This window comes from Antrostomus carolinensis, unplaced genomic scaffold (assembly GCF_000700745.2).
Source record: "Antrostomus carolinensis isolate BGI_N321 unplaced genomic scaffold, ASM70074v2 scaffold2251, whole genome shotgun sequence".
Lineage (NCBI taxonomy): Eukaryota > Metazoa > Chordata > Aves > Caprimulgiformes > Caprimulgidae > Antrostomus > Antrostomus carolinensis.
Window position 1 is genome coordinate 16908 of NW_010294616.1, and position 15573 is coordinate 32480.

General features: G+C 37.5%; 1 protein-coding gene across 1 annotated transcript in view; it reads right to left on the minus strand.

Annotated features, from left to right (window-relative positions):
* The window catches only part of LOC104517553 (diacylglycerol kinase eta), a 56298-nt gene that overhangs the window by 16174 nt on the left and 24551 nt on the right, over positions 1-15573 (minus strand). The window contains exons 6-14 of the mRNA XM_010177663.1: positions 14902-15027; positions 13625-13727; positions 11753-11915; positions 9232-9340; positions 8787-8926; positions 7101-7185; positions 3775-3860; positions 1611-1710; positions 60-336 (exon numbers count right to left, since the gene is read on the minus strand). Of these exons, the coding sequence (XP_010175965.1) occupies positions 60-336; positions 1611-1710; positions 3775-3860; positions 7101-7185; positions 8787-8926; positions 9232-9340; positions 11753-11915; positions 13625-13727; positions 14902-15027 (1189 nt within the window). The remainder of the gene's footprint in view (positions 1-59; positions 337-1610; positions 1711-3774; positions 3861-7100; positions 7186-8786; positions 8927-9231; positions 9341-11752; positions 11916-13624; positions 13728-14901; positions 15028-15573) is intronic.

Here is a 15573-nt window from a genome sequence, read left to right on the forward strand (position 1 = left end):
TAAAGAAAAAAAAGTATCATTATTCTATCAGTAAGGATCAAAACGTTGCTGATACACACCTTTTTCTGCTTGTTCAATGATCTGCCTCACAGCCTTTTTCAAGCTGTTTGCCCGGAGCATTAACTGTTCCCTTGGTCTGAAAAGTTTCTGGGTGGAAGACTTTGAGACACACTCCACTAATTGCTCTTTACTTTCACACAAGGATTCTTCACTTGAAAACTCTTCTGCTTCTTCTTCTACAATAGGGGGAGTGATGCCTGGGAGAACGGGAGCAGCCTGGGCTTCTGTTTGAAGAGCCTGAAGCAATAGGTCTAATTTCTCATTTAACTCAGAGCACTAAGACAAAGTGGAAAAGAATACACACAAACAAAAAAAACCCAGTGAACATTTTCATGAAATTAAGTACCAGATTATATTTTAAATTGTCAGTGTCTTAAGGGGGATTGGACTAGATGATCTTTTGAGGTCCCTTCCAATCCCTAATATTCTGTGATTCTGTGAAGTGTCTATGTAATTGTTTAGGTAAAATCCAAATCTGGGTTCAACATTTTAAAATATCAGATTATGAGTAGGTCTGCATGGTTTAGAGCAATTATAACAAAAAATCCCTACAACTCAGATTAAAATAAGACACCATGCTAAACTCAGCCTGACACATAACTAGGGTACAGATTAGATCTTACTCCTCTCCCGATGGCCTGCAGCGCACCACGGACTTGCCCTTACCATGCATTGTAAGAAATTATGGGTGCTTAGTACTCCAGTTTGGAGATATAATCCATGGGGAAATGTCCAGCTGTTAGACTGAGACACATGGGGCTGGTTTTGCAAGACAGCTGTACATTTAAGCAAGTGAGCTGTCACAGAGCAAAGAGGCTCAAGCTAGAACCAAACACTGTCAAACACATCTACCCATCATTAAGCAGTTGGTCTCTCTAGGTACACTGGAAAATAGGTGATTTTCTGTGCTTAAGTGAAAAGAAACCAACACTGTCTGGCACTGGAACAGTAAAAAAGAAAAAAATCATTCTCTAAAATGCGCACTGAATAGAAATGTGAACCAGGAACTGCCACTCAGCAAGTACATTTCCTGTCTCTGGGGTTGTTAGTGATTTTGTTTTCTTCTTTTCTTTTCAGCTCATGTAAATTTTGTGCCTCATACCAAATCCTTCTGATTTTTGTTTCAATGCTTTTGCAACATGACCTCTACAATTTGCACCTTAAAGTATTATTTTTAACACTGTAGTCTCGCTTCCCTTCATTCTCCCAGCATCCTCTCTCTTCATTATCTCATTGTCTTTCTGTAGCCGACTTAATCCCTAAAAGTATAACTCCTAATGTAAAAATATTTCCTTTTATCTCTATGTACGTTACTGTGAACTTTATCCTTTATGAAGGAAAAAAGTGTAAACAGAGTTCACAGAGATCTTAGAGTTTAAAGATGGTTAGGAAATAATCATTCTATGCAATAAGAAGAGAAAAATTTTAAAGTCACTGATTGAAATAAAAGCCAAGCTGGGCAGCCTGCAACAATCTGAAAATTAAACACCCATGAGCTATAAACTTTAAAAAACCTGCAACTTTAAACCAGAATATAGTCATAGTCTTACTTTAATGGCCATGGCATCAGCTTCCTCTGCATTTTCCATTGCTTTTTCATAAGTCTTCCCTATTTTGGCAACAAAGTCCTTTACTGTTTCACATAAAATTCTTGAGATAAAAAAAGGAAAGGGGAGAAATCAAATTGAATTAAACAGATATGTTTTGAATATTAAATTCTTACAGCAAGTTATTTATATACATACTGCTACACATCGTTCTTGTTGCAAACTGAACTCTGTGACCATACTTGCAAAGCAGATGATATTCTTTTCTATGGCTTGCAATACAATTTGAAACAAAAACTCTTCCGCATTTTTATTTAAGCCTTTGCACACATTGTATCTAAATCTCTTTTTTCTAAGAACTGAAATTATCACAACTAACTTTATCCATTCCCTTGCTTGTATATCTTCCATACCAGAGGAGTTAGCAAACTTGCCTTCACTTTGAAAACTTCAAATACTGTCTTGCAAACTCCATGCAAAGGTGGAGCCTAAAAACCATGGAGAAAAATCTACTGACTTTAATGGAGTATATCATCACACACGTCCCATTGCACCGCTCCTGCTTTTCAACCACAGCCAAACCTGAGGTGTATGTATCTATGAAAACTACAGTGGCTGCAATGAATTTTCAGCATGTAAATCAGAGAAAGACTTAGTTTTTATTATTTGCATTGCAGACAGACAGCAAACTTAATAACAAGGTGTTGATAATTACTTAACACTGTTCATTTAGTTGGAATTTATTTGACAGAAATAAAATAGATTTAACAAGATACAGACCCAATTTAGAATGTGGAGTTATAATAATATCCTGCAGTTTAATTTTCAACATGTGCAATGAATACTTTAAAAATGAAATTTTATTAACTTGCTTTTAGCAGGAATAAAAAAAAAAGAGATGTAAAGATATTCAGCTGTTATTTTGAAGATTCTATGACTGGTCTTTTGCATATCACAAAATACAAGATGTTTTTTCCACAGAGAAGGTATACACAGAATACTTCTGACTTCAGATTATGTCCAAGATTTGCCAATGCTGATCCCTCATTTTTAAGTGTTTCTATTTGGGGAAAAAAAACCCTGTTGTCTGAGACTACTATTTATTGAACTGATACAGACAGAGCTATGACAAAGCTACCTAGCCTGAAGTTTGCCTTCACATTGGTGAAGTTTCTTGTCCTGTTAATGATATGGATATGAAAAAAACAAAACATAAAAAATGTAATGTGAATTAGATCACATATTGCATCAGTAATAGTAAGTTTCATATTTAAGCTGCATGTTAAAATCACTTTATATATTAATATTATTTGGTATATTTTTTAAATGGTGATCATTTAGAATTAAGCTATCCATTACAACTGTACCATAAAAAAATTTTGCAGAAAAAAACATCCCCTCTAAAATATATAAATTAAGGTATATCAAGCCAAGCAAGCCAGGCCAGCCATAAGAAAATCAGGCTCACACAGAAGGTTATTATGGTGATGATTTTACACACGGGATTTATCCCACAGGAGCCACCAATGTGTATCTGCAGCCCAGAAGGCCAAGCGCATCCTGGGCTGCATCAGAAGAAGTGTGGCCAGCAGGTAGAGAGAGGTGATTCTGTCCCTCTACTCTGCTCTTGTAAGGCCCCACCTGGAGTACTGTGCCCAGTTCTGGAAACCACAACACAAGACCTGTTGGAGCGTGTCTAGAGAAGGGCCACAAAAATGATCAGAGGGCTGGAGCACCTCTCCTATGAAGATAGGCTGAGAGAGTTGAGGTTGTTCAGCCTGGAGAAGAGAAGGCTCCAGGGGGACCTTATAGCAGCCTTCCAGTACCTGAAAGGTGTCTAGAAGAAAGCTGGGGAAGAACTGTTCACAAGGGCATATAGCAATACAATGAGGGGTAATTGTTTTAAACTAGAAAAGGGTAGATTTAGGTTGGATATTAGGGAAAAGTTCTTCAATATGAGGGTGGTAGATCATTGGAACAGGTTGCCCAAAGAGGTGGTGGAGGCCCCATCCCTGGAGATATTCAAGGTCAGGCTTGATGGGGTTCTGAGCAACCTGCTCTAGTAAAGATGTCCCTGCTTACTGCAGGGGGGTTGGACTAGATGACCTTTGAGGGTCCCTTCCAACCCAATGTATTCCATTATTCTAATTAAAAAGAATCAACTCACTTGGCAGATGATATGACAACTGAGTGCTGATCAGAATTGAGAATTTTTGCAAGATGAGCAGCAACTGAGTCCTCATAAGCAGATATCTGAAAACAGAGAAAAGAGACTTAAATTTCCACACATTTCAGCGTTTTAACACCTACTAGTGAGTTAAAACACCTCCAAAAATAGCAGGATTTCCATTTCAGATCTAAGGACAGGCAGCTAGCCATGCAGATGCTACCTGCATACTATATTTTATTGTGCCAGATTTTTAATATTCAAAGTAACACTGCATCTGAGAACTTGGTCCACAGCTCTTTTCTTCCTGTAGAGAAAACAGCAAGTTATTTCTAGGCTAAAAATAGTCCATGAGGGAGAAAAAAAAAAATCTACCTTATTTTTAGATTTATAACAACCTAAATTATTATAATCTAATATCATATTTCTAAAACAAGCGATGTTTCCCTCAAACTAAGCTGCTCAACTAAGAATAAATCAAAAGTTTGCAGTTATAATCCTGAATTTTCTTTTTACTGTCAGATGAGATCTTACTCCCCAAGTACCCCTACAGACAAAGGATGCTGAATCAAAACCAGTCCTTAAGGAGTTTAGTCTTTACAAGAAAGTCTGGGAGAATGAATGTGTGCACTGTCCATCTCTTCTTGCATAGAAAATACTGAAATACTCAGGCAAAGATTTGGAATAGATCAGATTCACATCTTCACGCACTGTATCCTGCCTTAAAATAGGCATGGATCCAGATCTCAGTTTTAAAAGAAAATTCTCACCAAATTTCAAATCTGAAGCTAAAAATAAATGCAGTTCTGAAGTTCTGAATTTTTTTTATGGCTTCTTTAAGAATCTCCTAAAACCTCTTAGTGTGTTTTTGCCCTTGATAAGGCACAGGTAGATATACCACCTTTTTTTTCTCCTAAAACCCAGCCTTAGTTGTAGGACTTGTACAGTGAATCAGTTTTCATGTCAAGGGAAAAAACAAGACATAATCATCTGATCTGTAAGAACGAGCTACTTCTGTTCAAACATCAGTATAAGATTTTGGAACCAAATCAAGTGAAATAAGTCTCCTGAAACTGGAGGAAAGAGAAAAAAAGAAGAAACAGATATGTACTTTTATTTACTTTTTGAACTGTGCTTTAATACATTACCTACTGTTAGGTTAATTATTATTTTTCTGAAATATCATAACTCAATAAAAGATGCAAAAAACCTTAAAACAGAGATTGAACAGGGTACTCAAAAGAAAACTTCTTTGTCCAACTCAGAGTAATGGCAGGGAACTACCCTACAGAACTGATTTTCCAAAAAAGAAGTTTTATATGAGCAGTTCCTTCCATTTTCAGGAGGGACTAAACATAATTTCAAAGCCAGGACTAACTAGAACAAAATGCTTTTTTTTTTTCCTTTACAAGATGAAAATACACTTGAAAATTGGTCTGCATTGCTGACACTGGAAACAGCTGTGTGCAAAGCAAGCCCATTAAAATCCCAGCCAGTGGAGCCCCAGCCTTTTTGCATCTCTATATTCAGCAAGCTGTCAAAGGTTATAACCTCCTTGCCAATTAAAACAGCCTGAATTATTAAATTATTCAAGAACCTGCTGATTAATTATTGCTTCTCAAGTACTTTTGAGCTGAAGCTGATATGCATTAACTTTCTCAGGAATATATTATTTTCTCATTTTTAGTCAGACTTTTCATGCCAATTAATTTGATTAAAGCATATCCCCCTCTCTCAAAATCGAAACCTCATCAGATAGTACAAGCACAAATCTAGTCTGAAAGTCAGACGAAGCTTTCCTTTGAGGTCACTTACGATTTCGAGCTCTCTGAAAGAACAAAGAGAAAGTTGGGAGGTATCACCTGACCTAACTCAAGCTGCAAAAAGCTTCTCTTCCAGAATAGAATCCTTACCTTCAAAATGTTGGGTTTTTTCCACGTTTTTTCCAAACTGAAGATACCAAACATTTTGCTTTTATACATATGGCCTTTGGCAATATAATTGTATTGGGTTTGTGTGGCAAGGTTTTGGTAGCAGGGGGGCTACAGGGGTGGCTTCTGTGAGAAGCTGCCAGAAGCTTCCCCTGTGTCCAACAGAGCCAATGCCAGCCAGCTCCAAGATGGACCTGCTGCTGGCCAAGGCCAAGCCTGTCAGTAATGGGGGTAGCACCTCTGTGATAACATATTTAAGAAGGGTGAAAAAGTTGCTGTGTGACAGCAACTGCAGAGAGAGGTGTGGTGTGACAATATGTGAGAACAACAACTCTGCAGACACCAAATTCAGTGAAGAAGGAGGGGGAGGAGGTGCTTCAGGTGCTGGAGCAGAGATTCCCCTGTAGACCACGGTGAAGACCATGGTGACGCAGGCTGTCCCTCTGCAGCCCATGGAGGTCCATCATGGAAGAGATTTCCATTTTGCAACCCATGGAGGACCCCACACTAGAGAAGGTGGCTGCACCCAAAGGTGGGTATGATTCCATGGGAAGTCCATGCTTGACCTGTCCATTCCTGAAGGACTGCATCTCATGGAAGGGACTCACACTGGAGCAGTTCATGAAGAACTGCAGCCCTTGGGAAGGACTAATGTTTGAGAAGTTCTATGGGAGGTGGTCCCCATGTTAGAGGAGAGGAAGAGTGTGAGGAATACTCCCCCTGAGGAGGAAGGAGTGACAGAGACAATGTGTGATGAACTGACCACAACCCCAATTCCTTATTCCTCTGGGCTGCTGGGGGGGAGGAGGTAGAGAAAAATTGGGAGTAAAGTTAAGCCTGGGAAGAAGGAAGGGGTGAGGGGGAAGGTGTTTTTAAGATTTGGTTTTATTTCTCATTATCATACTCCGATTTGATTGGTAATAACATAAATTAATTTCCCCAAGTCAAGTCTGCTTTGCTCATGATGGGTCATTTGTGAGTGATCTCTCCCTGTCCTTATCTCGACCCTTGAGCCTTTCATTGTATTTTCTCTCCCCTGTCCAGCTGAGAAGGGGAGTGACAGAGCACCGTTGGTGGGCACTTGGTGTCCAGCCAAGGTCAACCCACCACAAATAATATATATAAACTAATTTATATATTAAAATATGTATTTTTAGGAAGAAATTTTTCTGACTGTTCTGCTGAAGACTCCTTACCTTCACTCATTTTTGTCATATAATACAGAATCTGAAACCCTAATTATTTGAGATCCACGCCATTAACAGATGTTAACTCCGTTCAGTTAGCAGAAACATCTGTTTCTATTTTTCACACAAGTGCTTCAATTGTAAATATTGTCATCCCAGAAGCTCAAAGTTAAGTATATGAAAAAACAAAACAAAAGTAAAAATCCACCTGGCATTCCTCTGCCTCTTCTGCAGTCACTGGAAGAATAGAAGGCTTTGCTGGTAATTTCAGTTCATATGACATTATACTCCACCTGAGAGAAACAACAGCTTTTAAGTCTCCATATTGTTAGTTTTATCTTTTCTCCAACATACCAACAAAAAGAAAATTCCTTGTCACACCACAGAATAACTTGTTGGTTTTCAGGGTTTTTTTTAAAAAGAAGCTTATTTTTTAATTGTAAGCCAATTGCATATGGGTGAAATAATTGAGATTAATGATAATTTGTTTTATTGCTCAGATTATTTGTTAGCAATTTGATGATGAGCATTATCTGTGAACAAATCATGGGACACTCAAAGCAGGCAACACAGATTTTCCAGCAAAACATTCACAATATAAAAGAATTTGTGCAAACTAACTGCAGAAGTCAAAGGAAAATAGATGTGTTTCTAGAGAAAAAGCTCTAAGGTAACATTAGCTTTTCATGTCAACTAGGGGAGGCAGGCATGAGAACAAAGCAAATAGTGACATATCTTCATTGACATATATATATATTTTTCCCCTGGTAAAGGACAGTACTGTACAGCATAGATAGTATGAAACTGCTAATAGCAACATCCTTCAAAGCCTGCTGAAAAGAACAAGCAATCACTGCACATGGCTTTGGGAACAAGTCTACTGAATTTAGAGCAAAAGATGAAACTGAGCTTTTTTTCAGTACAGAAAAAGGCAAACACGATTTAATCTACAAATCCTTCAGAATGTCGAGGCTGAGAATTATTTCTAAGGATCAGTAAAAAGCATTTCTCTACATACTTTGCTGTAAAATGATCAAGTAGTCTGCAGAAAAGCTTAAAATAAAAAAGGCCTTGTTTCTCTCTTTCATTAAAAAACTCCTAAAATAAAATCCCCTTTAATGACATTCAAGTGTTTGTAACTAGAGCAAGAACAGAAACACCCATGACAAAGGAGCAGAGTAAGAAAAAATCCTCTCAAAACCATTGTGTTACACTTTCATTGGATCAATATGATCACCACCTTCTCCGATTGCTCCTTTGCTTTATAGATGGAAACACACAAAATAAGGAGTGGGAAGATCTCTTGGTTTTGACTAAGAAAATGACTCAAACAGAAATATTAGTAGTGCATCAAGCCAAAGATCCAGTTAGCACAGCATCTTGTCCACAGCTGATGCCTCAGGAAATTATATGAAGGGTGAAAGCACATGATGCGAGTTCTCTCCACATCCAAGGACAGAGAGCTCAGCTGTTTCCTAAATAAAGATGCCACCTTTTATAGCATTTAATAGCATGTACAGTGTCCATAAAACTGCCTAAAATGGTTTTGAATCTATACAGTTTCTTAATGCTTATATGCTTAATGCTTATAACTTCTTGTAACAGGCAGTTATGCAGCTTCACCACTTGTGCAATAAACTGTCACCTCTTGTTCCTCTTTGGACAACACGCTTCCTAGTTTCATCAACCACTCTCCCTTCAACTCTTCAGTTTAAAAAGGACATTGAAGTCCTGTCCCCATTATTGTCTCTGCTTCCCTTATGATTATGATCTGCATCCTAAAAACTAAAACCACTGAACACTAAGTCTCTAAGACGGATTTAGGCCAGCAGAAACCCAAACAGATACAATTTGAATCTCATGGTAAATGATGTATATGCACATTTAGGTTTACCTGTCTAACATTTTTGTGCTGGCTCGTTCTAGTTTCTCCAAAATCTGAGGAAGTTGCGTATCATCATCACAGGATCCTCCCCAGCCAAGGACACGAGCAAGGTCATTTCCAGTACCAAGGGGTAACACTCCTAACTGACACTGAAACACAACACAGGAGCAAATCTACTAGTGAAAACTAGAAAGAAAAAGTACAAACTATTAAAAATGCTTGTTATTTCAACCAACAAATGTCAATTATATAGCTGATGTATAAAGTTTGTAAATCTAATAGTGCAATCCCAATAGAACTTCTCCTGTTTACACCAGTGAAAATTTTAATTTAACGGTAACTATTGAGTTTGGTCTGTATACAGAGATATGACGAAGAACCAAGTCAAGGAAAAGTAAGCATACAAAATTAAGTCTAGTCAGTATAGTCAAAGAAAGTAAGTATGCACACTTGCCTGCTTGTGCAAGCTGAGCTTATCAATCTCTGACAAGACCCAACCCACGCTTCCATCTCCGCCACACACAAGAATCCGGAAGTTGTCAAACTTTTGAAATAACCGCAAACTGTAGAGAGAAAACAGCCTGTTAGAACAAGTTACGTCCATTAGTGAGAGAGCAGTTATATTAATCAGCAATTGTTATAAGAAAATATGGTGCACAGCACCTCTATGATCCTTCTCTTATTGTTCTGGGCTATGTGGATACAATGATCTACTTAACAAACCTATCTGCATCCCATCTGTTGCTGAATATTCCACGTTTCTGATAAATAACATGCCACGTTTTATACTTTAAAAAATTCCCTTGATATTGTTTTCAGGATTTCATTAACATTATTTTATTAATAGTCTAAAAAAAAATTTCTAAGCTATGAAATTGCAACTGCTCTTTGTTTCCCACTTCAGCCAGAAGCACGAGGCACCACTGGGGATTTTTCATGACAAGAGGTTAAGACACAATGACAAGATGCACTCCACAATACAGGTGGGTTTTTGCCAACACGTGACTAACCAAATGCAAGGCCAACTGGAGGCAATTATTACATGTAAGGTGATCACAATAATATAACACAAATAATACAAGTATTTCATATTAGGTCCTTAAAGCCGTATCCTGCTTTTGCTTCCTACGGCTCTTCCTTCTGTTTTCTGACTTTTCACACCTCCAGGATACAACACTTGGGCAGTGCAGAAAAGGAGGACAGGAGAGACAAAACAAATAGAAAGGTAAGACACATAGGAAAGGGGAATGAGGTGGAAAGAAACAGCCAAGAGGTAAAAACAACAGGGATTTAAACTTAAAAAACCCCAAAGAATAATGTATAAGCTCTTAAAAGAATAAAAATAAAGATGTTTATTTTTAACGCATGTTATTTTCCAGAGTATCTATAATCTCAAGACTATTTCTAAAAAGCAACATATTAAGATCACAATTTTTTGAAACATTTCTATTTTTTCTAAGGAAAAAAATGTCACTTGATATATGATAGGCAGATATCTATTCAGAACAAAAGATGCAAATATTTAAGGAAAAAATGTTGATACCAGAACAATTTCTCCTACCCTGAGGAAAGGGAGAAAACCCCTAGAAATAATACTGTCTCAAATAATACAGCTCTGCTTTTTAGATCAACTAGAAGAAAAAAGGCATCAGCATAACCTGACAGAATAACTATTGAGGACCTCCCTTTGGAAACTGTTTGGGAAAAATATTTAAAAGCAACCAACCTGACCTACAATTACTGTGCAAAACCAAAGTGGGCCTCGTGAACCATGCTGCTGTTACGTACAACTATACGAAGTAAGAGAACTTGCAGACAGACAGACATATTTTTCAGACTGTCCTCTCTCAAAAATTGGCTCTCCAGTTAATATGAGCTTTTATCTGCCATTACAATTACACGTACAAAATGTTAGCCAAAAGGAACTTAGATTAAATTCAGATTATCAGGGTTATAATTAAAATAATATTACAGCTTTAAAAGTTAATGTAACATGTTTATAACACAATATTAATTACAAAAGTCCACAGCTGTATTCCATTACATTTGTATTATTTGCCCACTGTTTGAACTGAAATGTTGTGCATTTGTTTCATCTACATTTTTATCATGCAAGCATAATTCTGCATCTTTAAGAGCAGAAAAATTAGTGTTTCTAGTTGCTGTAACTGATATTAATAGGCCATTTAACCACAATGCTACATCTGAGTGGAATTTAGTTAGGCAACGGAAAAATGTGCATGCATTTCATCTTTATGAAGGTGCAAAGTGCCTGGGTTGTGGCCACTGCTATGCAAATTTCATCCCTATCTCTCCCAACAATCAACCCTTAGATTTTTCAGAATGCCTGATGGTTTTAATTGTGCTTTTGTTCCAAATTTTGCAAGATGCTCATTTTCTTGACCATTTGCATATGTTGCCTAAACCATACTTTGAATATTATTTTCAGATGACAAAAGTTTTAGTGTACTAGTCCATCACCCACTGCAGACTCCCCCACTGGCATTTGCATTCAGAATTCAAAAAGATAGAGTACATTTAGACAATAGTTTTATTCCATAGCTGTTCACAATAAAGTCACAGGAATATCTGAATCGTGCATATGAAATGGAAGAAAAGCACCTGCGCAACTGTGCATAAAGGCCCTGATTCAGGAAAGCATCTAAACCTTTGTAATGGCTTTGAACCTTACTAGTTTAACAGAAATCAAAGGTAGCCAAAAAGCCACAAAACATTTGGGCTGATAGGTTTTAGTTTTGAATTTTTGAGTGAGTTTTTCTAAAAAGAAAACATTACCCTACAATCCCTTCACCCACCGGAATTCATCCTGAAATTCTGTTACCACTCAGATTTTAATTAGGAAGTCACAGTAGATATTGGTGATAGAATTATAGCAACGAGGGGACAACACAACACTATACTTTACACTAAATTCCCTTTTGGAAAGGATTGCTCAAGATTTCCAAGGTCATTACCCTAAGTGAGGTCCTCCATTCATTAAATCGAACACCTGAGCTGGATTTAACGACTGTTTGAATCGACGAAGAAACTTTACTCCCTGATTGTCTCCACTCTTTGAGTTAACAAAAACTAAAAGAGGACTGGCACAGGATGGCGGGCATGTGGCTTTCCAGAAACCTGTGAACACAGGTAGAAAGAATGAAATAAATAAGGTTTTCTAATATGAACAACACAAAAAGAAATCATGGTAAAGAGTAAGAAAGGGATGAAGGACAAAGGGAGTACATTTTATCATGCATAATGTAAATGCTAAACTGAATATTAGCCCTGCAAGCAAAACATGACTGCTCAGGATTTACCAGTTCATTTTTTTTCTTTCCAGTATTTTTAGTGCCTGGATTTAGGGATTTAGTAAAATCCTGAAGACAATAGCTTCATTCTTTTTCCACAGTGAAAAAGTTTATTAACTTTTTTAAATACTTCTCAAATCTGATCTTCATAGGTTATTGCCTAATTAAATATATATTTCAGTTACAAGTGTTTGGTATTTAATCTGATTTTTCTTTTAATGTTACTGGGTTGAACTGGATTATCCACGTTTGTATGAGCTTTCTAAAAGTATTCACAGATTTTAAAAGTTACTGTGCTCAGTTGCTCCCAGGTGAGACTTTGCATGAGAACCTTTTTCTCAGATTGAAGTTACACTATTAATTATAATAGACCCACTGAACAACAGACCTTCAGCTATGACTCAAAGCTTCTTAAAGTCAATGCAGGTCTTAACTAATTACAGCAGGCTTTCTGTAACACCCTTCCTAAACTGTAGTAATGGACGCTGTTGTCACTAAAATGACCAGTCCATGGAAGCAGTGGTTTCTCAGCAACACTTCAAAATCAGCTATCACAGGTATAGGTTTTGACTTTGTTTCAGGTAATATTAAAATGACTATGTTGTTTTGAAAAACTAAAAACATTACTAAAGCTGCAAGTAAAAATTGGCATTAAAGGATGCTAATTTAATTCCACAGTATCATGATGTATAATTTAAAAGAAGGTTTGTTTAATTTATTTAAATGCCAAGAAAAATAATTTCACATATGGAACAATCTTCCTAGCATGAATAATAAATAGCAGCATGACGCTGTGGTCTAAGACACCACACAGCAAGTAAACAGAGGGAATATATACAGTGTAAACAATCACTTTTACTAACTTCATACAATCAAATTAATTCAATTTTGTTAAAGTTGTCAGTCTACATTTGCCGTCAACACAAACTACAAAATTAAAGCAGTTAGATTTCATGATACTCCTTGTTAAACCCACTCCCTGCCTTCAAGCGCAGTCTCCCATTGCTCACGTCTCTATCCTGAGCCACCAAAGAGCAGCTCTGAGTTTTGAACATTTGCTGGGTTTTTATATTTGTGTTGCAGTATTCTTACACTGCTTACATTTAAAAGAAATTTAGAGAAGCTATGGAAGAAAGTCCTCTTTTTAGCCTGGTAAAGTAGTTGTTGGATCTGAGCTGTGCAGCAAGCTTATGTCTGCACAAAGCAAAGCTATCTAAAATCTAAGAACTCACAGAATGTCAGGCAGGTAGCAGCTCACGTCATCTGAGGACTCTGGTCATTCACTTGAAAACTTTCCAAGGGTCATAAATTAAGTGGGAGGAAATTTCTAGTGGGGGAAGCTTTCAAAAACATTTTTTAAATCATGTCGGTTTAATAATCCTCTAAAAAGCTTCATGGAAAATTATTCTTTTATTTATAATCTGAAGACTGCATTCACCTGCGCAGCAGAAGAATTTTAGCCTTCTTTAGTTATACAGATCTCACTAGGCACTGCAAGCCCAGAGCTACCACTGAACATACTACAATACTACGTACCATCGGAGTCTATACTGTTTAGTGCTGTTGGAGGTATGATCGATACCTTACATTGGCCAAGTGGACATTTACGTGGATATAGATCTTTACAGGCAGTGTGAACCTACAAAACAAACAAAAATTATTTCCCTACAGTGGCATTTCAGAGTGAAAGTATAACTGATACAGTATCTATGTAATAAAAATGGACTAATATATAACATTAAAAGTGGAGGGAAGAAGAGCATGACTGGAAAAAAAAAACCATCAGTGTTCAACCACAAAGGCTTGTTACTCATTCCACAAAACGTAAGTCGGGAGCACCCCTACAGCAGATATGAATTGTCCTTTCAAAATTATTGCTTACCTCCATCCACGAGCAAGGCAGGCCCGAGTTCCCAGCAGCCAGCATCTGTGCTGGGGGCAGCAGGCACACTGAGCACACGCAAAGCAATAGCTCTGTATGTGCTTGGTCCACCTGGCTGTTCTGGAAGACAGATCTGCACTAAAGGTAGCACACTGACCAAGCCAGACCAACCCACCAAAGGTGAGTCTCATAAACTATGCGCTGTAGAGGTCTCTTTCACGGTTACTGGAAAAACAGGCACGTGCAGAGGGTGCTACACTTCACCTGAATTCCAAATCACCTCTGGAGACGCCAATCATTTCCCACTGCCTAGACACAGAGCCTTGGACATCTATATGCCAAAAGCTTCAACAACAACAAAACCGACGACTTTCCACTTTTATACCCTAGCATATGAAACCCATCTTTTTAAACAAGTTTAAAAAATTAAGATAAAACTGTATTTTGGGGAAACAGCAATGGCATGTTACAGAATTTCAATCAGCAACCTACAGAGTGTCCTGAAAAAGAGAACTTTAAGATTTTGCAGTAATAAAAATATTACTACATTAATATTAATAAATAATATTACTAATATTATTAAAATATTATTACAGCAGTATCTACAATAAAAGAGACAAGAAAGTAACATGATCACAGGCATATGGAACAGGCATCTGAATCCTCAGTTATCAGTCAGGAGAAGGCAGAGAAAACACATTGGATGACAACACCTATTAAAGAAAAGCTGCATTTGTGGGCATATTAAAAATTAACTGAAGCAAGTAGCACAGTCTTGAGAAATTATTAATGTTAGAAAGACCTGAGTTTGCACAAGCTGCCTGCTCCTCCTTAATCTAAAAGCACAGTTATGAAATGACAAAATAGAAATAACGGTGAGTAATAAAGCTGGCAAAATCTTAGATGCTTGGACGTGGTTCATTGCACCTACCATAGCTTTACACCAAAGGCACTTCCAATCTTGCAGGCGTAACACACTGCCACAAGTCTTGTCGCAGACTGCGCATTTGGCACTGACGGGCAGATTACCCTCTAACCACTGGTGAGGCATAGCTATCTGTGAAGAAGTAGTCATAAAAGTTAAATACTCAGAAATAGAAATTAAAGGCTTTTGTCTCTCAAATATAGGTAGATCTAAACTATTTCCCACAGCTCTACCCTTTCATCAAAGAAGCAAGTATGGCTGACGCTGATGCTTGCAAACCAACAGCTATGAATATGGACTATGGTGGTGTTTCACAAGCTAGGCAGAAAATGTGACAACTGAAGAAGGGAGACACATCTCTCTCAACCATTTTTCATGGTACTATGGTAGCAACTAACCACAAAACAATGGGGCAGTTAAATCTAGCAACTCTATAACACAAATAAGTACCCATTCACTTAATGTTGACTACATGACACAAACCAATTAATATAACTAAAATTCAGAAGAATAGGCAGGACAGCAGAATACCTCTGTGGCTTTATGTGGCCCCTCACTACAGCTCGGAAGTCACAGCTCTATAAAGCAGTCCCTAAATGCCATGCAAAGCTTTACTCAGTGCACTCTGTCCCATTAATACCATGGGCAACTCAGGACACTCAAAGAGGCGTGCAACTT